Source organism: Ictidomys tridecemlineatus, chromosome 2, assembly GCF_052094955.1.
Source record: "Ictidomys tridecemlineatus isolate mIctTri1 chromosome 2, mIctTri1.hap1, whole genome shotgun sequence".
Taxonomy (NCBI): Eukaryota; Metazoa; Chordata; class Mammalia; order Rodentia; family Sciuridae; genus Ictidomys; species Ictidomys tridecemlineatus.
Window position 1 is genome coordinate 179,114,899 of NC_135478.1, and position 27,000 is coordinate 179,141,898.

General features: G+C 43.2%; 1 protein-coding gene and 1 long non-coding RNA gene across 2 annotated transcripts in view; one reads left to right on the forward strand and one right to left on the reverse strand.

Annotated features, from left to right (window-relative positions):
* Positions 1-27,000, reverse strand: part of Snd1 (staphylococcal nuclease and tudor domain containing 1) — a 410,467-nt gene that overhangs the window by 86,724 nt on the left and 296,743 nt on the right. The window contains exon 16 of the mRNA XM_005319414.4: positions 8,494-8,603. Coding sequence (XP_005319471.1) covers positions 8,494-8,603 — 110 coding nt within the window. The remainder of the gene's footprint in view (positions 1-8,493; positions 8,604-27,000) is intronic.
* Positions 11,507-19,616, forward strand: LOC144375424 (uncharacterized). Its single transcript, XR_013435259.1, has 2 exons — positions 11,507-16,809; positions 17,606-19,616. It is a non-coding gene; the product is annotated as an uncharacterized LOC144375424 (long non-coding RNA).

Here is a 27,000-nt window from a genome sequence, read left to right on the forward strand (position 1 = left end):
TCTTCCATTGGAATGGCTCATCAAGAACATCACTTCATGTTAGAGTGGTAGACCAAATACCATGATGGCAGGGGGTCTGCTTAGCAAGACTCTGAAGGATTTTCATGACCTTGTGTTTTTTATGATAATTTTAGAGTGAACTACTAAGTATATTCAATCACTTCCCACTATTTTCTCTTTAGATTAGGTTCAATTAAGTCCTGTAGATCATTCTAGTAAAAAGATGCAAGAGGAAATTAGGTTTGAGCCTTTCCATTTTTACTCTGGGACTAATCTGGGTCAGAACTAAAGATGGAGAGGAAAAGTAAGTGCCAGGACTGTCTTGGCACTGCCAAAGATTTCACTGCTCCTAGTGAAGGGAAGAAAGTGCAATTGTCATGTCCACGCCCTATATATTTTGACTTCATTTTTCTGATAGGAACAACAGTAAGAAAAACAAATTGACCTGGCAGTGAAAACATAAAAGTCTCTCAAAGAAGAGTTTCCAACAGAAGGGACCAATTCCTGAGGGAAAGGAAGTAATGCTTCTGCTGAAAGCAATTTTCTTCCCAGGGACAGAATAACATCTTTGTGACCTTCCTACATGTCCTGAGGAGGCCACATCTCTTATGGTCCTACCCCATGCCTTGCCCTACTCCTAATCCCAACAGGCAGCCTGGGATGTGGACACTATCCTGTAGAGGGAAGTAGGGCCTATCAAAGCAACACCACCATGACACAATTACAGGTAATAGGATCTTGGCCAAGCCAATGACAAATTAGGCCCAGCAGCTATTTCAGAAGAATGGATGCAATTCTATGCTTGACTGGCTATGAAAGTTCTAAGCAGGAGAATAGGGAAATAGCCTAGCTGAGCCAGCAGCTTTGCAGAGAGGAATCCCACTGGAGCCAGCACACGTTGCTGAGCTTGCTTGGAGAACGCCACTGGTGACTAGAGACTAAGCTACCTTAGGAGTTTACAAGCTGACAGGAGAGACCCTATAGCCAGGGGAATAGAAAACAGGCTGCAATCCTCATTCTGAATTTTTACCTAACCTCTTCTCCTTGTGATGCCATTTTCATTTGAGGCTGGAGTGGGACTTAAGGGCTCTCCTTCTGGATCTTGTACAAGTACTTGGTAAGAACCAGGAGTCCAGAAATGAAGGGATTATGAGTGGCAGATAACAGCTTGATATTCACATCATCTTAAAGCCCATCTTCAAAAGGGAATTTGTTGGCTTAAATGTGAAAATAATCCCTTCACCTAATAGTCTAATCAACCAAGCAGAGGATGGGAAACATCCCAGGGAAGCAGCGATGAGGAGCCTATATTAGGAATGCAAAGGGACACTAAGCTCTCATATGACCACTGAACAATTTCAAAACATCACTATTTCCTTTAAGTGTCCTGGCTGGACAGATAGGGAGACCCAGGGAGGTCAGAGACTCATAGTAAGTACAGAGTCAGGTCTTGATTATGACATTTTTCATGAGCAGTTCCTGAATCAGCAGCCACATGTGCAGCCTCAGTGCTCCAAAGTCTTCCTCTCTCTTCCACAAATGCTGAGCTTCGAGAGGTTTCCTAAAGAGCCAAAAAGGACAATAGAATAGGCCTGCTTCCCAATCTCTGGAATTACAGGAAGTCAAGTAGTTGATTTAACAAATACTTGAATATTTCTTTTCTTATTATATATGTGGGAACTGAGTTTAATAGGCCCATTCTGACAGGTGCAAATTATGAAGTGAATGGTGAGACATGAGGCTAGAAAAATAATCAAGGGTATGTATAAACCAAGGGCAGGGAGCTTATCCCAGGGGCAAAGGGAGGCATGTCTCTTTTTAAACAAACACACAGACATACTAAGATTTGTCTTCTAAGAGAGATTAGAAATAGGAATACGGAGATAAATTATCAAGAGGAAATACAGTAATCACTATGTAAGAAGAAAAGCCAAACAGAGAAAGCAGAAATCAGGAAATCAAAAGATGTAAGAATTGTGACAAAAGCAGAATAAATACTTATGGGAGTCAGGGCCCTACCAAGTTCCTTGAATCCCCTGTAGTCAACAAGTGTCCAGAATCAGAAATGAAGGTTTCACGGAACCATGTCAGTAAATGCTGGACCTTCAGAAAAGTCCTTTACTAGCTCACTCTATATAGAGCTGAAAAATGATAAAATATGGCCAAAAGATTGTTTACATTCTTTTTTTTTTTTTGGTATCAGGGATTGAACTCGGGGGCACTTGACCACTGAGCCACATCCTCAGCCCTATTTCGTATTTTATTTAGAGACAAGGTCTCACTGAGTTACTTAGTGCCTTATCATTGCTGAGGCTGGCTTTGAACTCCTGATCCTCCTATCTCAGCCTCCTGAGCTGCTAAGATTACAGGCTTACGTCACTATGTCCGGCTTAAGAATGGTTACCTTCTAATAATAGAATTGGCAAAATTTGGGGCAGAAAAAGCATTTGATTGGCAATGCAGAAATTTGAGTTTTAATATTTGTTTTACAGCTAACAATGGAGAGAAGCAAGTGCAATGGAGTTTCTTCAAATGTAAGGCTGGGATTAATCTCTTTTTCATAGGTTTATGTGAGATGAAAATACTGGATATAAAACTATTTATTTAGGTCCTGAGATTGAACTCAGAGGCACCTTACCACTGAGCTACATCATAGGCCCTTTTATGTATTTATTTTTTTTGAGACAAGGACTTGCTTGCTAAGTTGATAAGGGTAGCCTTGAATTTGCAATCCTGGGATTGTAGGTATGCACCTTTGTACCTACCTAAAAAAACACTTTTAAAATACAAAATGCTACAAAAAAATTAAGTATCACCAGGATAAGACAAATGGTTTTTTAAAGTGGAACCCCCTTAGAAGAAAATAGCCATGAACTCATAGCAAACCACTTGAAGACCACTGATAGGAGCTGAACTGTCAAAGGTGGTTGGGGAGGTAGAGAAAAGCTTTAGCCCAAATAGGCCCATGTTTAGAAAGCTGACTGTAATGTATTCCTATTTTCCTAGTAGTGGCTGGGCAGCCTGCTTGCTTTCCTAGCAGGTAATTATTAGTGGCTCATGAGGGCTTCCGGGGACATGGCAACCTGGGAGCATGGGAGAGCAGTTTTCACTGGCATCACCAGGCTGAGTGTTCTTTTTTTTTTTTTTTTTTTCTTTTTGAGAGAGAGAGAGAGAGAGAGAGAGAGAGAGAATTTTAATATTTATTTTTTTAGTTTTCGGCGGACACAACATCTTTGTTTGTATGTGGTGCTGAGGATCGAACCTGGCTGCATGCATGCCAGGCGAGAGCGCTACTGCTTGAACCACATCCCCAGCCCCAGGCCAAGTGTTCTTTACCCTCAAGAATTTCCCTGGGATTGAACTATCCTCATCACTTTGGTCCAGTTTGCTATCCTTTCTCCCCACAAGTGTTTCCTCCACAGGGACAGGCGGAACTGGAACCAGAGGACTGAGAGCATGTTCCACAGTGTTTGAGGGCACTAAGCGGGGAAAGCCGGGGGTGTAGAGGACACAGATCTAGATTCTGTAAGGATGCAGCACAACATGAAGCCAAAATGAAGGAAGTAGACCCACTTCTCCTTTATGTTTTCTTTCCCAGATGTAACACCCTTCCTAAATAAACACCAGTAATCAGGGTGGGGCCACACTCCCAGATACATAGATTCATCTTCTTCTAGCAGCAACACTTGCTTGTAATACTTTTATTTATCTCTGTTTTTCAAAAATGCAGGGATGGGAAGAGAGGAAAACCAGGGCTGTGCCCAGGCTACTGCAGCCTAAAGAATGAACTCCCCAGGGGGACATCTTCCTTTTTTGATGCCAGCAAGGAAGAAAGGGAAATAGGTCAGGGTGGAAGCCTGAGTTTTTGGTCCAGCATGAGAAGATCATTTTCCAGGCAATAGCAAGGGGCAATATCTCAGGTCTCAGAAAGAAAAAAGGGGTCATCAAGAAAGGCCTTGGAAATGATCACCCCCATCCCCAGAACCTCCTTCCCGCTGGGAACTGTACCTTCTCAGCTAGGAACTGAAGAGAGAGAGTTAAATTGTGACATTTATCTCATTTAACCCTGTGGCCCTTCTCTAAAAGCTCAGGTTTCCCCAACATAGCAGCAGCCAGAGTGCTGTGCATACAGTGATGGGTGGAAAGTGTGTGCTGGTCGGCAGGCCTTCTAGAAGGTAGAGTCGGGGAATCCCAAATGACTTCTGCATTCATGACAAGGGTCTCAAAAGGGAGAGGATGGCTGGACTGCTAGATTAATCTTTAGACAGAAACACTAAGGCAAGAAAGAATTACATACCCAGGATCACATGATAACTAGACTGTGAAAACCTAGGGTCTGCACTGTTAAGCTGGTTACCTATCCATTGGCTAATGCCATCTCTCATCACTACCTCTGGGAAGATGCTAGCAATGGACACAATTACCCATCTGGGAACTTACACCAGATCTTCTTGTCTTTGGCAGTTGGCAGAAAACTGCCTTAAAAAGGCAGCTGTATGGTGTGTGTGTGTGTGTGTGACCAAGCACATGCTATCTAATGGAATACAGCACTCACAGCTCACAGTCACAGCTATAGCAATAGATTCAGTCATCTCATATTGTATGGTTCAGCAGCAGCCCAAGCACAATGGCAGGGGATGAGAGAGCCAACCCCCACTTTCAGGGCAACCACAAGCCATTTAAATGCAGTTCAGCATACTCTACACCACAGGCTGTCAGCAAACTTTTTGCTAAATATTTTAGGCTTTGCAGACCATATTTTTTCTGTCTTAACTACTGATCTCTGAGTTGCACTGAGCTATAATGTAAAAGCAGCCATGGACAATATACAAAGAATTAACATGGCTGTTTCAACAAAACTTTATTTTAAGAGCTGGTAGGGAACCAGATTTGCCCACCCATACCATATACCACCTGAGTCTGGCTAGCAAGAAATGCTGAACTCCTTGGACCTCCTCCTCCCTGGGATGAAGACCTTGGGCCCACATGCTGCCTCCCTGCACTTACATAGCCCTTTCTTCTAAGGGCGGGTAGGAGGTACCTGTGCATCAGATTCTTGTTGGGGATGGGGGTGGGGGGAGAGCAAAGAAAACCATTCCCCAAATGGGTTACAGAATAAAAGTGAAGGTGCTACTCAGGTAAAATGAAATGAATAAAGGTTAAGTCTGAAGTCCTCTAAGTTCCATGGCTGCTCTGGGTTTCAAGGTCACAAAGAGAATTAGGTTATCATTCCTCCTGCCCTGAGGCTGACAAGCACCACCAGAACTCCCAGACCACTGAACTGGAACAGGTTTCCCGGATGTCCAACTCAGGAAGGAGAACCAAAGCCAACAGGAGCCAGTAGCTGAAGAGAAGAAGCAGCACCACGTAGCACAGGGAGAAAAAGAAGTGTAAGGAAAGGTGTCAGGAAAATGTAACTGAATGGTGGCTGGAAATGTCAGTAGCTTTGTGTCAGATCAGTCTGATGCAGTGTCGGAAGAGTAGGGTGATCAGGCCTCAAGATAATGGAGGCCATCTGAAAACAGAGAAAAACCTTGTCTGACACTCTCAGCCTCCACATGAGGATATAGGATAGAAAGGTAATTCTTTCTCATTCAAAACAGGGGAGGAGACAGGCAGAGATTCCTGCATTGCCCATAGAAAGCCTGGACAACACACTTAAGTGAAGGCACACTGTAAGTGAGCTTCCCATTCCCTTCCTGGGAACCCAGGGCATGGGGACAGTGACCATTACACAGTCCCTCCCCATCTACATCCTTCTCCAGTCAGCTTATGCTTTCATGTGACAACCAGGCCTCTGTGGGTTTCTCTTTTCCTGTAATGTGATAATAGTAACTGGGGAAAGCATGCAGTGGAAAGAATACCTGGCCAAAAATAAGACAATATCAACAAATGTTTAGCAAATTCAAGGGAAGAGATGGGGCACCAATCAGAACAACCAATCAAGCTGGTTATGCTTGATTACCAAGGGAATAGGCACAAGGCACAAAAAGCCAGTTCAACTGTGGTGACCCAGAAGTGGCTTGACTCCAGATTCTTGGAGGGAAAATCGGCACAATGGAGGCTGTCCTGCAGGTAAAGCAACCTGGGGTGAAGGCTGCAGGCCCACATGCTGCCTCTGTGCACTTACATAGCCCTTTCTTCTAAGGGTGAGAAGTGGGTACCTGTGCATCAGATCCTTATTGGGGGTGGGGGTTGGGGAAGAGCAAAGAAAACCGTTCCCAAGACGAGTTACAGAATAAAGGTGATGGTGCTACTCAGGTAAAATGAAATGAATAAAGCTCTTACAAAACAAATCCCCTCTTCACTCTGACACCGTTGAAAAACCGTTTTCTCATTCATCCTATGAAGGCAAATGCCCGCAACTGGTTTCTTTACTCAACATCTTGTTTCATTCATAGCTTATGTCATACTCATGTCTCCTCTGGATAATGGTCCTTCAAAGCAGCTTGCCCAAATCATCATATAAGCCACAATGAAACTTAGCAATGTTCTTTACCAAGAGACCTCTCTATGTGGCTATCAAAGACTGTGCTACTACAATCAAGAAAGATAAATATCAACTTTGGATTCGAATAAGAATTTGCAAACTCATATGCCAGGGGCATCAAAGAAGGTGGGGAAAAACTTCGACTCTTTCATTGGTAAATATGAAGACTACACAGACAGAGGTAAGGTCACAGTAACTGTCCGACAGTAGAAAAACACTGGCCACTCATTCCTTTTAGGTGGTCAGTATTCTTTTTGACCCCTGTCCTTTTGGATATCACCAGAGGGCCAGAAATAAGATCAAGAAGAAAAGTGGCTGGGAGAACAAGAGTTAAGAAATTTTGGGAGCTGTGAAAAAAACAGGAGTATGACTCTGGTAAGAAGTTTTATTTCTATAGCAGATTGTGCACACTTCCAACAAATGCCTTAGGTAACCTAACCAAGGGGTTCCATCCCTCTAGCCGAAGCACAAGAAGTAAGCAAGCACCTGGTGCTGCTTCCTCTGTGGTATCTTCTAGTCATGAACTCAAGTGGAGCCTTCTTCTTTTTCCAATAGCTACTCTTTGGAGTTCAATATCCAAGGCCAACAAAGTAAGAGAGAGAATTTCTACACTACTGGCCCCTTCCACCTAATCCCTGGGCCATTTCAAAAACTGCACCATGTTCTGATAGACAACTAGAGTGGAGTCTTGAAACACTTTTGTAGCAGGGAGCTGTCTTTAATTGGTAAAAATTCAAGCTACATTGTAGAGTTGGGGGTGGGGACAGGTAGGCATGTTAATATTAAGGATTTCTGCTTCACACGTAGATATACATCTTAATAAAAACAAATCAGAGAGCAATGTGAGACTCATGATACATTAAGTACTCCAACCACTGTGTAGATGGCAACAAAGCGGATGCAATAATACCAAGTAGTTGCAGTTCATGTTTGGGAAATGGAACTCAGATCTCTTGAATTGAGAATTAGGAATTTGTGTCTTTCACAAAATACAAAGGCAAGTGCTAGAGAACTCCCAAAGAGGTGGCAACCAACAGCAAGAATACTGCTTGGTTAAAAATCCAAGTGTGGTTCTCTGAAGGGCAGGGGAACCTGACACCAGCACTCAGGCTAGGCTCCCGCATCTCTCACACCTATGTGTTTGCTAGCAATTCAAGTCTAAAGGACACTCTGAAACTTCTACACAGGCTTTTTTTAATCAATAAACATCCTAAAGATACCAAATGCATCTGTTCCCAGGATCTGAGATCCATAAGAGAGAAATCCTTTAAGACCACACTGCATGCAGTTCTGTGCCATGTTATGATATTGCATGAAAGCTGAAGCTACCTGACAGACCTGACTGTAAAAAAAATAGGGACAAAGGCAGATCCCAAATCTCAAGTGCTGGCCCATACCCACTGCTCTTTTCTGGTGGCCGGATAAACAGCTGGCCTAGTCCTGAAAAGAAGATGGATCTGTTGACAAAGACTGGAGCAAAATGAGCAGGTAGAAGGGCCTCACAGCAGCTGAGAGGCTGGCTCTGTCCTGCAAGAGCCAGCCCAACAGGCAGAAACAGAAATACAATTAAATTAAGTCAGAAAACCCGCTACAGAAAATGCAATTACTCAAAGATACAAATAAATGTTCAAAGAAAATTGGCCCCTGACAGGGTTAGTCAAGCTTCTAAATCCAGCTGGAGGCAGGCAGCTCAGGCTAATTCGCCAAGGAGGAGGACTGCAAAGCTGGAGGCTCTCTGCATCAGGATCCTGGCTGGCTGGCCTGGTGTTCACCACACATCCCAGGCCACCAGTGGAGTTGAGCCATTTGGGAGTGGCTGGCCAATGATGCAAGGCTCAAGGAAATAAGATGGAGGCAGACACAAGAATAGCTCATAGATGTGCAAGGCTGGGCAGTGGAAAAAGTGACCACTCTGAGTTGGCAAAAAAAAAAAAAAAAAAAAAAAGTCAGACGAGGGGAACCCAGTTATCTCCCACACAGGAAACAACTGGAAGAAGTCCTACCTCTCGCTGCAGCACCAGCTCCTTGGTGAAAAGCGTGGCTTCCTCGCTGAATGGCTCTCCTTCCTGCACCAAGCCTGGGAGGTTTCGGGCTCCTCTGGGGCATTCGATGCCTGTTATCAGGAGAAAAGTAGAATCTGTGATGAAAAGGGTCCCAACTAGGCCTGCTGTCCACCAAGGATAGTCCCCTGATGCCTCCAACATGGCAGGTGTTAGGTGTGCATTCTATCTGATCTGTCACTAAGGTAGATGCAGGGAGAAGTGAGAGGAGGGGTGTAGTTCTTGCAGGTGGGAAAATCTGGCAGCAGCATGAAGGGGAGGGGCTCTCAGACACAGCATGTGGGAATTACCCAGAGCACCTGGGGAAAGGAACAGTCCAAGGAAGTGGGAAGGAACACAACCACACCCCAAGACTTGTGCCCCTCACTCCTTATGAGTGTTCAGCATCATCAAAAACTCTCTCACCAAAGTGACACTGCCAACCCAGACACTGTGCCTCCCCAGAGCCATAGCAGCTGACTCCAGAATTTTCTCCTTTATTGTCTCTCACATCAAATTCTAAAGTGTTAATTCAGTGTCATTTTCTTCTTCAAATAAGCTTCCCCACCTCTGTCCTTTGTATTTTGGACCCTAATACCATCAGGCTTTCAGTCTGAATATGAGACAGAAAAGAACAGAATACTGATGAAGTATCAGGTGTCTACAGCCAGAGAGACCTGGGTTCACATCCCACCTCTGCTACTTTTTGGCTTCATGAAGGCCAAACTTCTGAACAAAATCTCAGTTCCCCTATTTGTAGAGAAACATAATAACACGTCTACTTTACAATACCAGGTATGCACTAGGGAGAGATTATGCATGTAAAATAGATTATGTGTGTAAAAATGTCAGAGCAATGCCTGACACATGGAAAGGTACAATATAGGTATTATAACATTATTATCATTGCTCTCAGCAATCCCATGTTCAAAATCTCAAAGCCTTCTTTGACTCTCTAACTGTCCTCTAAGATTCTTGAGGCTAAGAAACCTATTCTTTATACTTGTTTGTATCCAGAAATAGTATTTTTTCCCTTTCTTTTTTTAACAAGATAAGTGCTCATTAACAGACTGTCTTTTCTTTCTTTGATTCAATCACTCACTTTAAAAATACATTTATCACTAATAGTGACTGTTCGTGACAGATCATAAAATGTTACATTTTGATATCTGAGTAAGACTTATAAATATTTCAAAGTAATTCATACTACAGCTGTAATTATAAAGCAAAAAGCTGCACTGGGCTAGAGACACAGAAAAAGAAAATGATGAAAATCAGAGAGAGGGCACACTGAGTGGCTGTGTCTCCAAATGGCTTGTGGTCCCTCTTGCTGCAATAACACAGAATGAGGAGTACTTATTCACAAACAGCCCAAGTGAAAGGACATTACACTTGACCTTGGGAGACCAGAAGCAGGGCACTTAGGCTACTACAAATAGGCACTCTGAGGAGAAGAGGTCCTGCCACTGCTGGGACAGAAGGTACATCTGCTTATAGATAAAGCTAGGTAGCTGCTCATATTTGCGTCCAGGGTATAGATTCAAGATTACAAAGAAAGTCACTAGTCTACATCTTGGTTTCTCAGCAGATGAAGAATAGAACTTTCCCTCTGAACCTGTAAGCTTTGTAAATAGAACCGATCATCTGCAACACTACCGTAGGTTTGGAGGGCAGTGGCAAGAGAGAGCCAGCCCCAGGGGAGCAGGAAGAGCTGGCAGCAGTGACCACTCTCCCACCTTTGCAAAGATGGGAAAGCTGAAGGTTCTACTGAGTGTCATAGTTTGAGAAATTCACCAAGGCTGTCTCATTCCTTATATCATTTCAGGATATACCAGGCTGCAGGAAGGTGGAACTTATTTTTGTACAAGTAGGCAAGAAACTCAGGAGCCAAAGAGCCTGAGATTAACCCTGAAGGGAGAGACAATAACCCTGAAGGGAGAGACAAGGCTAGAGTAAATAAAAAGGAATGAAAGATAGCCTATGTTTTTCACAACACCAATGGCCAACACCACTTTTCATTTTATATCTGCAAACTAAGCAAGAGCAGAATTGCCAGAGAGAAAAAAATAAATGATTCTGTTGAACTATTTTGCCACATACCCATACATAAAGCCTTGCTGCAGAAACAAGAATAATGCAAAAGCAAGTGTTCACTCTTTTTCTGACCCTTGCAACAGAGCTGGGGTGCTCTGGGGGTGGGGCTGCTATGCACTGGGGTCAGACAAGGTAGGGGGCAGTAGGAACCGAGGGAAAAAACTTTCACTGGGAGGGTACCAAAGACTTCAGAGCTTCGCTGACTGAGTATCTACTCAACTCCTCTGTCACCTTCTTGGTATTCTGAAATAGCAAGAACCTGGTCAAGCTGTAGAGATCCAGCAGCATTCTCTGAATCATGAGAACCACCAAGTGATTAAACTGAGAAAACATGATGTCTCAATAGGCCAGGGAAACCAAACCACAGCACTCTGCGTGGATGGAGAGGAAAGAGGGCCTTTGTTAACATTGTTTCTCCACATCTAGCAGCTGGGCTCCGTTTGTCAGCTGAAGCAGGCTGTTTTTCTGCCCTCTTTAAAATGGAAATAAATAAACATCTATTTGCATCAATTTCTGTCAGACATATGTGCAAGAAAAGGGAAAGGAATTTCTTGTTGACCTGTCTTCTCTGAAATAATCCCTTGCCAAGGGTCAAGGGGGCCTCAGGTGGGATACCACACAGGGAGCTGCTGGAGTGAGGACAGGGGGACCTATTATCAGACCAAGGTTCAAAGTCTAAGCCAGGAGAACATGAAGGATTTTATGATATCTGAATGTGTGTTAGAAATTTGTTGAGCCAAGTTACATCCGTAGATAAAGGTTTTTCAGACTTTTAATTTTAATTATGCCCCAAATACTCATTAACATATGAACACATACACCATATATATAAAGTATCTACAAAGCAATGGTTAATCTTTTTTTTTTGGGGGGGGTGGGTGGGTACTGGGGATTGAACTCAGGGGCACTCAACCACTGAGCCACACCCCCAGCCCTTTTGTGTATTTTATTTAGAGAGAGGGTCTCACTGAGTTGCTTAGCACTTTGCTAAGCTGCTGAGGCTTGCTCACAGCTCGAAATCCTCCTGCCTCAGCCTCCAGAACAGTTGGGATTACAGGTGTGTGCCACTATGCCTGGTGCAACAATGGTTAAACTTGACTAAATAAATTACATGATAGTCTCTCTTCTGCTTCATAACATTGAAGAAAAAAATATGGCTATGACATTAACTGATTTAAGACTCTTAGTGGTGCACAATACACAGTTAAAGAAACCCTGGCAGAAAATGAGGTATTAAGACCAGAATTTGCCAGCCTCCAGATTTGCTTTTGTCCTGAGGGATCAAAAAGGCAAAGAACACAATGTCCACTGACAGAGAGGAGACCATGCAAGTGCAAGCCTCCTATTGCTAGCAAGGCAGTTGCTGCGGCTAGAAGTTCAGTGCCCACTGCTACCTAGAGCATGCTGTACCTTCACTCAGGTGAGGCACGCACTGCCAGGCTGCTGTACTCGCTGGGCCACTTTCTCACTGAAAGAATAGACTTTAACCAAAAAAGATAAAACAGAAGGAAATAAAAGGTAGGTTCTCACACAGCAAACCCAAGGCTGTTGCAGGTGGGCGGGCGACAATGGAGAGTTCCTCAGGGGCAAACTCTGGAGAGCTATAGGGGCCTCAACTGTAAACACAAAGTGAGATCTCACCAGAGTTCCAGAAGCCCACCTTAGACAGGTGAGGAAGTGCCTGTAATTTTGGATCCTGCATATTACCACTAATAGCCATCTTTTCTGATAATGCAGCCAGTGTGGCACTGCCTGCTAATAAGGCATGCGTACTCAGCTGCGCTTCCAATGCCACAGGTGCAGAGTTAAGTTCCTGGCTTTGCCTCCATTGGAGAAACAAAAAATATTTTGTTTTAATGAAAAAGAGAAAAATTATGCTTACCATCCTAAGCATTCTTGAGCATTTTCCTTTCCTATCATGGGCTGTGCCACCATGAAGAGAGAACCCACGGGCCTACTTAGCTGAGTTCCACCAAGGCAGAGACAGAGGAAGCGGGGACACATGCTCTCCCTCCAGTTTCATATGGCTCCCAGGCCTCATTAAAGCCCTACAGACACATCTGCACATAGGTAAAAGCTCATTACTTTCCACACTTTTTCTAAGCTTTCCAGAATATGAATGGTTGACCAAGTAAATAAAAACAAAACATAATAAAAACAAAAACAAAAAAGCATTTTGCCTGATGTCTGTTGGACTTAGGGAGAGAAACTTCATCAATAGCTGTCAGCATACTGTGGTTCTGGTTTCTGCTCTGCCACTGACAAACCATTCAACTTCTCCAGGCTCACAGTCTCTGTCTATAAAATAAAGGATCTGCAAAGGCTCACCCGGCCATAAAATCCTATAATTTTGATCATGCCCTTTTGAAATTCCTCACCCAACGCCTGACTCATGGAGTATAGGGTGCCTCCTTTCAAACTTAAAATGCTGGGCTAAGGAGTAATCATTCTATTAAAAAAAAAATTATACACTTAGAGACATTGACTAACTAGGTCAATTAACACAAAACACTTGGCTTGCCAGCTTTGGAACAAGAAGAACAAATTTTTGTTAATGACAAGATAATGGCTATATAAGAGATTCTATTGATGGCTATGTGAAGGTTATGTATTGCACTGAATATTTTACACTGTATGTTGGATTTTATGATAATTAAGCCTCAGGACTCAAAGCATGTCCACTTTTTCCTCTAATAGGCAGTGGGAGCCAAGGGGAAGTATGGCAAATCTGCCCTGGCCAGAAGTGACAGTATGGCACTTAGTCCAGCAAACAAAAGGCCAGACATTAGCAGAAGGAAACAAAACTAGTGGAAACAAAAGCCAGTTTGAAGGATTAGTCGATGGTGCTTTCTGCATATCCACTGTGTTCTCCCTGCTGTGGTACAGGGGTGGCAGAACCTGCCTTCTGTCCACCTAGGATATATCTAAGAACTCCATAGCTCACCAGACACTGTCTCCTTCCATTTCATCAATCCATTTCTGCGCTAAGCACATGCTGGAAGGTGGGAGGGCACCTTGTATGCTCATGAAGCTCAATTACCTGCTAGAAAAGACTACTGCCTTCTCCGACTCTATAAGGTATGTTAGTAGTGACCGATGTTACCATTTGTCCTATAGGCTGCAGAGTGTTAACATGTGATAGATAATTGGATTATGCTAGGCAGATGCATGCCCGTCTGGGAGACTGTAGGCAGAATGCAGTGGAGAGTCAATCATTGGGCCCATCATGCCACATCCCTTACTCAGAGATAGCCCTTGGGCAACTACTTTTCCCACCATATGACTGTGGCCTCTGTTCTTTTCTCTCTCCACAGCTGGGAATAGGAAGTAGGAGCAGATGGTGGGAAGTAGCAGGGAAGGGAGGCAGAGGTACCACTACATCAGATTCCAAGAAAGCCAATCTGCAGTGAGACAGGCAATAAGGAAAAACTCTGGGGCTGGGGGCGTAGCTAAGAGACAGAGAGTTTACCAAGCAAGCATGAGATCTTAGGTTCCATCCCTAGCACCAGAAAAGAAAAAAGCTCTGGCCAAACAGAAATGGTAGCTACCAAGTGAAACAACATGATGCTCTTTCTGGAATTGGAAAGGGGCAGTATATAAAACAGAAGCCCATTCAAGAGCCAGAGGAAGGAGGCAGTGATCAGAGGGGACTACTCTGCATTAACAATGAAGATTCCCCAGACCCTTTCAGACCCAAAGTCAAATTCCAGGTTCCAGGGTCTGTGAGACCTCACCCTACCTAGAATCTTTTTTCTTTTTAATATTTATTTTTTAGTTGTAGCTGGACACAATACATTTATTTATTTATTTATTTATTTATACATACATGGTACTGAGGATTGAACCTAGGGCCTTGCATGTGCTAGGTGAGTGCTTTACTGCTAAGCCACAACCCCAGCCTAAATCCTGTTATTTTAATGGATGTTCTGGTAAACCTGCTCTCTCCCCTCATTGCCACCATGAGCTGGTCTGTGAGAATCTTGTATTTTAAAATGAAATAAAACTCAAACTAAAACAGAAATTGCTTCTGAGGGTGGGTACTGTGTCATATTCAGATTCTGTGTTCTTTCCTACATCCAACATACTGTCTATCACACAGAGACACTGCAGATGTACTGAATGAAAAGTACTTTGAACTGGCAGGATTATAGACCCTGAATGAGGTCTAGAGCAATCTAGGAGCGGGACCTACAAAATCCTTAACTACACACACCCCACTTTCCCATGGTTACATAATACACTTCAAGGATAAGAAACACAGCATAGCTACACCTATATACCCCACTGGTCTTTAAACTGGCACATCTGGAAAATGCAGTTTAAATCCAAAGATAAAGCTATTAATGCTGAGCATCAACATCTGGAAGAACCATGGCTGGGGCACAGGAGAGATGCTTAGCTTCCAACATAACAGAAGAGGAAAACAATTCCCATGTATGACCTAATATCAGCAGTAGGAGGCTACATGGCCACATAGAAATGCAGAAAACTGGAGCACACTTAAAGAGAGCAGGGGAAAATGACTCAGGGGCGGGAGGCCTGCCTTTAAAGGGAAGATAAAAGGTGCTAAATCTGTACAGCTTGGCTGAGCGGTGACTAAGAGGGTGACACGATAACAATCTGCAAATATTTGAAAGGTGTAAACACAAGAAAGGAGGGAAAATGCTTAGCCTGAAGCTGGGGGTGTAATTATTAGGGGAAGGAAAATCTGGACAAAATATCAGAAAAACAGCGTGGGGATGACTACTGGGCTATAAATAAGTTCCCTGATGACAATGAAAATATTGTCATTCTATCCAAAGGTGAAAGGAAGTCAATCACAACATCTATCCCTCTTTCTTATAGTTAAACTGGCCAAGACCAGTGGGTTATGACTTTATTTTCTATATTTATTCAAAGACCTCTTTTATAGTATTTAAATCTAAATACCTCTGCTTTAAAATACTGCTCCCTAAAATTTCAACACAGTTTTTACTGATCAAACCACATAAGAGACAAAATAGTGGCTCTGGTGGGGCTTTAGAAAAAAAATAAGCTCTATCTACTAGCAACATACCTGGGTAGCAGGTAAAGTGGGGCTCAGTGTAGACATGCGGGACAGACAGCTGGGTCAGAGACATGAGACCAGACTGTCTCATCTACTGGGTCATCTTCATCCCTAGTCTCTAGGACCCTAGGCAGGAATGCTGAGAAGTTTTCCAGATGGGAAACTTCAGACACCTCTCCCTCTCTAGTCCCCTGGAGTAATTGTCAAGGACAAGGCAAGGCACAGAAAAAAACACCAAAATAAGCTTCCTGTCACACTGACTGCACTCCAATACCTTTGCCTGAGATCCTGCTGCTGCAGCTACTCAATTTATAATCCACAGGCTCTCAGCAGAGTTTTTACCCCCAGATTCAATTAGTTCCATGTCTGTACCTTCCCTGCTACCTTTCCTCCTACCAACAAACAAAAGTAAAAAAAAGAAAAAGAAAAAAAAAAAAAGCCCACTACACAGAGAATCTGACACTTAAACTGTGTATATAGGTTAAGAAAAGCAGTACTTTTTAAGACTGTTCAGGATGATTTCAAACAACACTTTGGTGATAACAATATAGAGATAGCTCTTCCCTTGTTAAGTGTTGAGAACAAAAACTCAACCATCCACATAAAAGGTGGAGGCCGGGAGGCAATCTGCTTCATTTTAAGTAATATGGCTATCACTTAAATATATATACACAACCAAATCAGTTCAAGTTGTCGGTTCTCAGAATTGTAACACATCTCACACATTAAAAGCTTGCTCTTACTTCTTGTTCATAGGTGTCAAAGCAATTTGGAGGTCCTAAGTTCCAAGTGCTGTCCAGGAAGCAGATAGCAACCTCACTTAGCACATACATTTTCATGTTTCTAAAATGGTCCAGACAGAAAGGGTAATGGTAGACTGGTTGGCTCCTACAGGTTAGCTCTACATGGTATAAGGTCTCAATTTATATTAAAAGGTTCAGAAATAAAATAAGGATTTCATATTGCTTCAAATTCTTTATTCTCTCCCTTGTTATCTAAATCTCTATGTTTCCTCAGGGGGAGGTAGCATCTTGAGGGCCAATTTTGGAACATGCCACTGCTAAAGCTTCTTCAACGATCAGAATAAAGGGATAAAAGAAGAATGAAGGGTTCCTAATTAAAGGGATCAAACATCTCAGGTAATTGTAGTCAAGGGAGTCAGAACTGGGCAGGAGCTAAGAATGAAGCTGTATTTAGTTCATGGTTCTTTCGGATAGACTTTTATTAGGTTGTTCTGATTTTGTGATGTTTGCTGCATTTGTTGGAAGACCAGGGACTGAAGTTAATTGGGTATAGGAACAATAATACCAAGTCTTTACAATGCAGTGAGAACTCCCTTTGAAGAAAGGGAGATGGAAGGGAGGCACCTACAGAAAGGAAGTGTAGTGCTTGGCTGTTAAACATACTCTAAGTTTCTGACACAAATCACAATAGACACTGCTAGGCTGTTAATGGATCCCGGTTCTGCAGTCATTTGTGGTAAGGCATATACCAGTTCAGGCACACAGTAGATGCTCAATAACTGCTTGGTCATTTTACATGAATGACAGAGAGGAGAAAATGTAGCAGAAAAAGATACAAACACCTTTTAAAACAATCTCTATCCTGAGTTCTGCATGTATAAGAGTTAACACTTGGAGAGTTAATGAGGAATTCTACTAACACTGATTTCCAGAACTCCTCTAAGGTGCCAAAACACTGATCACAATAAGTGGAAGAGGCAAGGGAAAGGTGAATCAAGGGCCTCACACTGGATTTCCTGCTCTCAGTCTAGCCAGGCAGTATGCAGAACTGGCTTCACCAAACTTGATTTGTTAGCTTCAGACACCAAAGAATCACTCCCAAAAGGGAGAAAAGCTTTTACAATAGCACTGGTACAGCAAGTAACAATCAAGACAGCTTTGAAATAACCTTTTATGATTCTCCCCATTGCAGAGCAAGATTTGAAAGCAGTGATTTTTAAACAGAGAAAAAACGCTCACACTGATTAACAAGGTTTTCCCCTTCCTGTGGCATTCTGAGAGTGTGGCCACAATCAACCAGCCAGGCTGTCTCTGAGACTGTTGGGGGAAGGGGACTGGAGGTGGCAAGCTGTTGGCTTCCCAAAATACATGCTTCTTTTGGGGGTTTTGCTGCAAGTAGAAGCTGTGACCATGTCACCTTCAACAAGTGGCAGAAGGGAACAACTGGGCATGGTAACACTGGTGCCCTACAAATGTGTCTTCCCTTGAGTTTCTTTTCATTAACCATATCAAACTATAGCCTACTATCTTCATTAAGAGACAGAGAACAAGGACTCTTGAGGTCAAAAGTTAGGGCCACAATGGCCTTTCAAATGACAAGAAGATGCCTACAGGGCTCAGGCTTTTATGTAACACAGAGGCTCTGTGGAGACAGCACCTAACAAGCACCAATAGGAGCAACGAGGGGGAGTTGGTTTCTATGAGAACCTTAACTTTGCTTTTTCTGACTTATTTTAAACATGGAACTTTATCTTTGAATCAAATAAAACTTAGATTTATTTATTTTTTCTCTTTTTCATTTCTGGCACCAAAAGATTCCTCATCTCGGTCTTTTTTGTTCAATATTAATGGATAAAGAGAAAATTTGAATTTACTGTCCAGGCTCCTACAGAGATTAGCTTCAGGGTGGGAAGAAAGTCACAGGAAATACCCATGTGGATCTTGCAAGTACAAACTTCCAGAAGGTATTCTGGCACACACCTGGCAGCGAAATGTAAAAGCAACTTACTTGCATAAATTTCGAGTGACTTTTTCCAAACCAAGCTGTGTTGTGTTATTTGAACAAAATGGTTCTGAGATGAGTTGAGTATACTTCCAAACTATTGCCTTTCTTGAGCTTTCACTCAAAGAAAATTGCTCTGGGCTCCTCCTCCTAGGACAACTAAATTCCAAATGTCTAGAAATTGGTACCCTCAGCTTGTGAAACAGGGAGGAAAAGCTCGGAGTGTCAGGAATACTAAGAGCCGTGAATCAAGAGAATGAATAAAAAGCCTGAGAGCTGAAAAGCTGAGTTAGAACCTTTACCATTTTTTTTTTAAACTAACTTTACTTTAAAGCAGAGGGAGGTGGGTAAAGGAAGAAGGAAAAGAAGGAAGAGGAGGGGTGGGGAGCAGAAGAGCACAGGCGGATCTTGGACACATGGATACACCTTGTTCTGATAAGCAGCATGGATTCTGGATTATAGGCAAAGAATGGCATTCCTTTTCTTTTTCTTTGATTATCACCTCTAAAGTAGCAGACAGTGTTCTGCCCAGATTTTTGTACAACACACGAACCAAAAATAATTATTACATTTTTGAATGGTTGAAAAAAATCAAAAGAATATTTCATGACCCAAGATTCAAATTCTAGTGTCACAGATGGAAGTTTTATTGGGAGACTGCCATACTCAAAGTCGAGTAGTTTTGACAGAGACCATAAGGCCTACAAAGTCTAAATTATTAACCGTCTGGCCGTTTATAGAAAGTTTGCCAACTCCTGCTCTCATGTGTGCTGGTCTAAAAACAATTCAGGCAGGGCACAGAGTTCAAGTCCCAGAATGAGAAAGTCAGTACAGCCAAGAGTATAAGAATTGATAAAAAAAAAAAAAAATGTGGCATTTATACACCATGGAGTATTACGCAGCACTAAAATATGACAAAATCATGGAATTTGCAGGGAAATGGATGGCACTAGAGCAGATTATACTTAGTGAAGCTAGCCAATCCCTAAAAAACAAATACCAAATGTCTCCTTTGATATAATGAGAGCAACTAAGAACAGAGCAGGGAGGAAGAGCAGGAGGAAAAGATTAACATTAAACAGAGACATGAGGTGGGAGGGAAAGGGAGAGAAAAGGGAAATTGCATGGAAATGGAGGGAAACCCTCATTGTTAAACAAAATTACATATAAGAGGTTGTGAGGGGAATGGGAAAATAAACAAGGAGAGAAATGAATTACAGTAGATGGGGTAGAGAGAGAAGATGGGAGGGGAGGGAGGATAGTAGAGGATAGGAAAGGTAGCAGAATACAACAGTTACTAATAGGGCATTATGTAAAAATGTGGATGTGTAACTGATGTGATTCTGCAATCTGTATTTGAGGTAAAAATGGGAGTTCATAACCCACTTGAATCTAATGTATGAAATATGATATGTCAAGAGCTTTGTAATGTTTTGAACAACCAATAAAAAAAAGAAAAAAAAAAAGAATTGCTTAAATTGCATTACTAATAAAAATACTAAAACAACCCTCATGGTCAAACAACCTAGAAGGTAAAGGAAAGGAACATGTCTTAAGGGAAACTGAGGCAGTGGACACGGAGTACAGATATGTGCCCTCCACCCTTCTCTCCTGGGCCCTGTTCTATGATGGCCCTTTCCCTGTTCTTGTGATTCAGATTTCCGCAGTCAAAACATTCACATCCAGCTAGACCTTGAAAATGCCAGACTTGCCACTCTTTGCTCCTCATGGTAACTGCTTCCCCCACTCCCTGACAATATCTGTCCACTGCCACATCTTTAGTGCTGAAGTTTTTGCTCCCAAGACTATACTCACGCTGTCTTTCCATTCCTGAAACTACGAGGACCTATAAGATGGACATGGTACCGACCCCGCAGTGAGGCTCTTTCCTCCCTTAGCTTCTCTCTGCTGTGGTCCTCTCTCTCTGAGCCTCATGATTTGTCTCCTGCTATTGCCTCAGTCATGTCCTGTGCCCTTTCTTTTCACCCTGGCCACAACCCCACAGCAGGCCAATTCATTCTCACCTTCTTCAACATGGTGATCGTTAGAACTTACAGATGTGCAGTCCTTAACTAGTCTAAGCTTCAGATCCCATTTCAAAATGTCTAACAGAGATCTCCCACTGGGTGTCCCACCAAAACCTCAAATTCAATGTAGCTAGACCAAACTTACCTTCTTCCTCCTCCAGTGTTTCCTGTTCTGGCTCTAGCACTACCATCATTCCAAGTTGAAAACCTCACTCTTCTTTGATTCTTCTCTACTCTACCCATATGATCCAATGACTGCTACATCCCCAAACTTTCACTAATTTTGCCTCTATAGTTTTTGCTCTCATTCTTCATAATTCTCTTGTTTGGATTGTCCCATGTGGCTAAGAATCTTCTGATCTCCCTGAATGCCAGCCCTCTACATCCCCCATTCTAATTCTTCATATGTATAGCTAGCCAGAATAATATTCCTACAGCACATGTTCTTCTCAAAACCATGAATGGCTTCCTATACTTACCAAATAAAATCGGAACTCAACAGTCTGACATTCCAGGCCCTCTAAGATCTGATGTAATTCCTTGGGACCACATAAAACATCCATTACACATCTGACAGCCCTTCAAATATTTGAAGACACAACATCTATTTCTTCTCATTATGTCTTATTTTCTAACTATTCCCAAGGCCCTCACGAGTGTTGATTTCCCACTATTCTACTCTTTCCTCTGTAAACTATACAATATGAAGGGAGTCTTCAAACTGGAAATATCTTTCTAGCATTAAAAAGGTCTGAAGGGAGTGTGGGGTGTGCAGTGGGAAGAATCCCTTCTTCTGCATTGCTGAGAGCTGGTTTAGAAGCTTAGGGAGAGAGATGTGCTGCTTTCAGGGGAGAATCCATGAGCGCACTAAAGACTGCTTATCAGTCCTCTCTCCCTCTGACCAGCAGTTGGACTTTTACCCCCAGCAGGATGCTGCAGTGACAGAGCTGGCTCCATTAGTGCAGGAGGAACCCCTAGGCTGAGGGAAAAGGAAACCCTCAGAGACAGGGGAGGTGGAGCCTGATCCTCTTGGAGACTTCCTGCCTCCTCGGCCCCCATTTCAGCCCATTTCCATTCTTTGTCTCTCAGCAGCAGCCCCAGGCACTGTGGAGATCCTGGTGGTGTTGTGACAAGCAGTCTACTCATTTCCTTCTCTCTTTCACTGATTCTCAGGGATAAAAAGGAACAGCAAATCCAAACCACTGCCTAGAATCCACTTCACGGAATTCAGGGAAAAACTGTTCTAGCAAAGTGATTATTTCCCATTTGGGAGACCAGAGGGAAAGAAAGGCTCTCTGCATCCTTTACTGTCCACTGATGCGAGATTGCAGCAATGACTATTTCAGTCACTACTGTGGTCGGCATGTGGAGAAGGCATGGTGTGCACACTTATTAAGAGAAGGAAGGACAGTAAGGGGAAGATCAGGTACCTGACTGACTGGCTTCTGGGGTTTCTGCAGCCACACAGGAGATTAACCTGTGCAGTGAGACTGTGCCTGTTATCTGGGGAGAGGAGGCTCTAGCGTGTACCTCACTGCACAATTGAAGGGTGATCTAGGGTGGGAGCCTGCTCCAAGTTAGGATTCTAATAAGGGCAGGACAGGGGAAGAAGTGGCCATGGAGTTTCTAGTGGGATGGGGGAGAAAAACTTCCTGAACATAGCTCTCAATAGAACATTCATCCTGACAATGATGCCTTGTAGTTACGGCAGTCAAAGGGTGCGAGTGTGCATGGGTGCATGTGTATGTGCTCATTCACCCAAAGAAGGAGGGCAAAGAGGAAAGGAAAGGGGGAAAAAAAGGAAGGGGAATGAGGAGAGGAAGGAGGGGCTGAAGAAACAGCCATGGCCTCTCTCAGGGCTGGAATCACATGCAGGAGCCTCAGGTAAAAGATAACAGCTGTTACAAAAACCTCAGTAACTTGGGAAGAAGGAGACTGGCACTCAATCTCTGTGAGGTCTGGAGTGGAGTGGAGCAGGCACTCCTGGGAATGTGGAGGAGCCACCCCTTCTTTGGCAAGGGTCTGGGGCAGCACGCTCTTGCCGTCTCCACAGCCCCAGGGTGTGTGCCCATCCCCTCTCCCGTGCTGCACACGGGGCAGAAGCTGGCCTCTCTACGCATTCTAACTCACGTTCCTAGTTCTCTTTCTACTATGACCCTGACTCTCTGTCAGGCCATTCTCATCATTTTCTCACAAGAGAAAAACCACATTAGCTAATGCCTTTTAGACAGTGGTTACTAGCTTCTTAGAGATGCAAACGGAGGGAAATCAATCAATCTAGCCGTCAGTCAATCTCTTGTTCGCCCTCTGTCTCTCTCTCAGATGCATGCATGCAAGCATGAGCAATGCTTCCCCTGAAGTGTGACTCCTCTGTGCCTCCTTACTACACCCAGTGTTGGGGTACACATAAAAGTCGTGTGACAAGGCCACTAAATTATAAAGAAAAACACAGGGCTGCTTGTCCTTGCAGGGAACTTTGGGGAAATTGAGGAGGCTACATGGTTTGGGTTTGCTTTGTGATACAATGATGTATTTTTGTTTGCCTAGGTTTTTCCATTAAAGTAATTGTATGTCCTCTAAAAATATAAAACAAAGCAAAATGAATGCCAATCCTGGATAGGGTTTGTTCTTTTTGGGCTCTGCCCTCCACAGTCTATCAAATGCGTGGACATTCCCAGGCCCAATGGGTCCCTCCAGGTGAGAAGACAATTAGATCTCCGGACATAAGAAATGCTCAGGCTATCCAACTGTGGACCCATTGGGGGAGAGGAGGAAGGCCTCCTCCATCCCATCCATCCATCCTAGGAGACACCAGCTCCTGAATGGCAAAGAGGACAGCTGTCAGCAAGACAGCGGGAGCGGTGAGGCAAATTTCAAAGCAAATCAGCCAAGAGAAAAATAAAAACGAGAAATGTTTCATATGGAGGCTGTCTCCCCTAATGTCACCAAACTGGAAGGTCCTCTGTTCTATTATTCACCCAGCCTTAGTAGACAGCTGTTCATGCTTGAGGAGAGAGAGGTGAATGCTTTATAGGGGATTTCTCCCAGTCAGTCTGGAACCCCTAGGTCACACTAATAATGTCAGTAATGTGGGCTGCCACAAAATGTGAGCTCACTTCTGTGTCCTTCTGCGGGGCATAGAGAGACATGATACTGCCCCTCCAGAGGAAGCATGCCAGCCCCTCAGAAGGGAACCCAGATCCACCTGGTATCTATAGGGCAGTCAGGACGAAGGAAAGGATATGAGAGAATCTTGAGGTACTGAGTCTGATCCAAACCACTGAGGTTACCTTGTGTGGTCAGAGAGAACTGGCATTTATCATTTGTTGGGGCTCTAACATTCTTATTTCCCTTTTTCCCATGTTCTGGCTGAGACGCTGTAACGTATTAATCTTTGTAGATGAGTGATGCAGTTTAAAATACTGCAGGGTTTGGCTGCTATTCCCTCCCCTGGGGTCTCAAAATAACTCCACACAAATCATTTTTGCTAAACACTCACTCAGGCAGCTATTCCCTGCCAGAACACACATCTTATGTAAGGGAAGAAGCCACCTAGCTTGCCAGAGACAAGGGCGCTCCCTGAGAGGCGGAACTGCTTGTTGCCCTGATACTCTGCAGAGCTGGGTTTTCAACCCATCTCTGTCCCCTGCTAAAAGGCAGGAACACTGCCTGGAGACTGAGCACACAAGGAGGTTCAGGCAGGGAGGTCAGGGAAGGCCACCTAATTCAAGGCTGCCTTAAAACAATGCAACTCAAACATTTAGGGACTTCTTACTATGTAAAGGGTCTCTTCTGCTACATTTTGGAAAGCAATGAGAGGGAGTAACACGGCCTCTCATAAGAAGCCTTGCAGTTCACTGTGAAAGGGTAGTAGCTAAGGAAGGGACCTATACCAAGCTGTAGGAGGGGAACCAAAAGAATAAAGTCAGGAAAACGGACAGTGAATGGCTGACAGTGGGTGGCTGGGGAGCACAGGCAGTTTCAAACCCCCTCTTCTCAAGGGTAGGAGTGGAGAGTTCTGACTTACGGGCTTCTGTGACACCATACCTTGTGCCCAGCTTGGCTTTATTAACTCTTTCTCTCAGGCCTCTCCAACATCTACTATGCTTAGGCCTCTACCTTTGACTTCCTTGTCCTAAAGGTTGTGAAGACTTGGAGCTTCACAGTGACCTGTTCTTGGCTGTTTCTTGCTTCAAACTTTGTCATTAGACAATTTCCATTGCTCCCTGGGCTTCCTATTCCAGGATGCACTGATAGCTCTCAAAGATTTAATCTTCACTGCTGTTATTTCTGTTGAATTCACTTAGACCTGCAAGTGTCCACAGGTATCTAACATCCAAGGTGCCAAAATTGACCTCTCAAACCTTTCATTATTTACAAACCAGAAAACTGACCTCTATTTCTCACCCTCTATTATCAAGGAACCACCAAAGTTCCACAGATATAAACCCTACTGAGCAGTTCTCAGGTCTGTTCTTCCCTGTTGTTCCCAAACTGCAACCTAAGACAGGCAGCCAAATCTCGTAGAAGGTAATTGGCAACCACCTCCCAGTTACATTTCTTCACCTCAGGGTCTTCTCTCTAGTAACCTAGTCATCAAAATTATCCTTTAAAAACACATAATGTAATGAAAACAGAGGACCTTCTGCTGTTTCTAACAATATGAACAAACCTCAGTCAAAAATTGGTAAACTGGGGCTGGGGATGTGGCTCAAGCGGTAGCGCGCTCGCCTGGCATGCGTGCGGCCTGGGTTCGATCCTCAGCACCACATACAAAGATGTTGTGTCCGCCGAAAACTAAAAAAAATAAATATTAATTATCTCTCTCTCTCTCTCTCTCTTTAAAAAAAAAATTGGTAAACTGACATTATGATTGCATTTTTTGAAGTTCAAAAACAGGCAAATCTAATCTATGGTGACAAAGGTCTGAACATCCATCTCTGAAGGGAGGGAGCCTGGTGGGTTACCAGAGGTATATTCCATGTGGGTAGTAGTTACTTGGGAGTGTGTACACATATAAAAATTCACCAAGCCGTATATTTCAGCTGTGCATGCTTTATTGTATGTCATACCTGAAATTAAAACAAAAGTGCCTCACTCATCTTTCAACACATTCTATATTTTTCCTCAGGAGTTCCTCCTACCTCAGAAGCCAAGTTGGAGTAAGTTGGAGGGGAGGGGCTAGTGTCTGCAAACCCAATGATACTGTATGAAAATCTTTGTGTATACATAGATTTTTCAGAAGAGAAGACTGATCCTTTCTTCAGGTTAACATTCCCTGAGAATGCCCATGACTCAAAGTCACCACCAATTGATTCGTGAGGCACAATCTAAATAACCTAGCACAGACACAAGGCCTTTCTAAGATGAGGTTACCTAACTTTGCAAACTCATCTTTAACCACTGTCCCTCTTGCAGCAGACATGACAGGAATAATAAACCAAATGCCCCTTTGAATAATGATGCCCTCTCATAGTCCCCTTTCCATTGCTGGATATGCCTTTTTCTTTCCTCATCTATTGGCATTTTCTAAGGAGAAAGACTATAGATTTGTAGGATTAGTGATTATCCCAAACAGCAAAGAAACTGAGCACAGGATGAAGTAATATCTAAACAACTTGGGTCTGAACCCCAGCACAATAATTGGTCTGCAAAGGTAGCCTGGGGCTGGAAAGCAGCTCAGTAAAGAGTATTGAAAGAATGAATGAATCTGTTCTTGCAGTCCTGTGAAAATGATGTGACAGTTCACCACGCTTGTGTGAAGGCATTGGAGACCTGTGTGTTTAATATGTCATATTTGAAATTAAAACAAAAATGTGTTTAATATACATCACACAAAAGAATCAATAGAAAAGAGTCCAAGAGGCAAGAATTAGGTTTCAAAGTTAAGATAATACTGAAAAGGGAGAACAGCAAGTGCTCAACAGGTAAGGGGTGGGGAACAAGGTTTAGTACAAGTTCACGGATAAAGGACCTATCAAGTACATAATGGTACGATTTGACTACAACTCTGTGACACCCAGAATCTACAGGAAGAGTTGAGAAACAAAATCACATCATCTAGGTCTCCTTCCTAAGCTTCCTAGTCTAAAAAGGAAAGGGAAGGACAATAAAGATATCTGTACATGTCATCTACTCATTCAGAGAACCAAAACCAAAGTAGAAAGAGCCTTAGAGAGTTTTCAGCCCAAGCTCTTTATTTTTACAGGAGAGGGAACTGGAAATCAGAAAAGTTCAATGACCTACACAAGGTGATATGACAACATGGCAATAAAGTATAGATTATAAGGCCTATCTTTTGACAGGCTGGTGTTCTCGCCTCTGTATCTTGGCAGTTCAGGTTGAATGCACTTCATCTTACTCAGGTTGTCCTGCGTCCTGATTTATCCTACAGAATTCCATTTATGGATGTCTCTTCCTGAGTGAACAGATAAATAGTTGGTGTTATCATAGTGAGGCTCACATTTAATTAAAAGAGTTTTAAAGTACAAGTAGAGACTAGATAGAGTATTCAAGAAGAAAGTAGCATAATAAATGTTACTGCAATTTGAGTGGTCC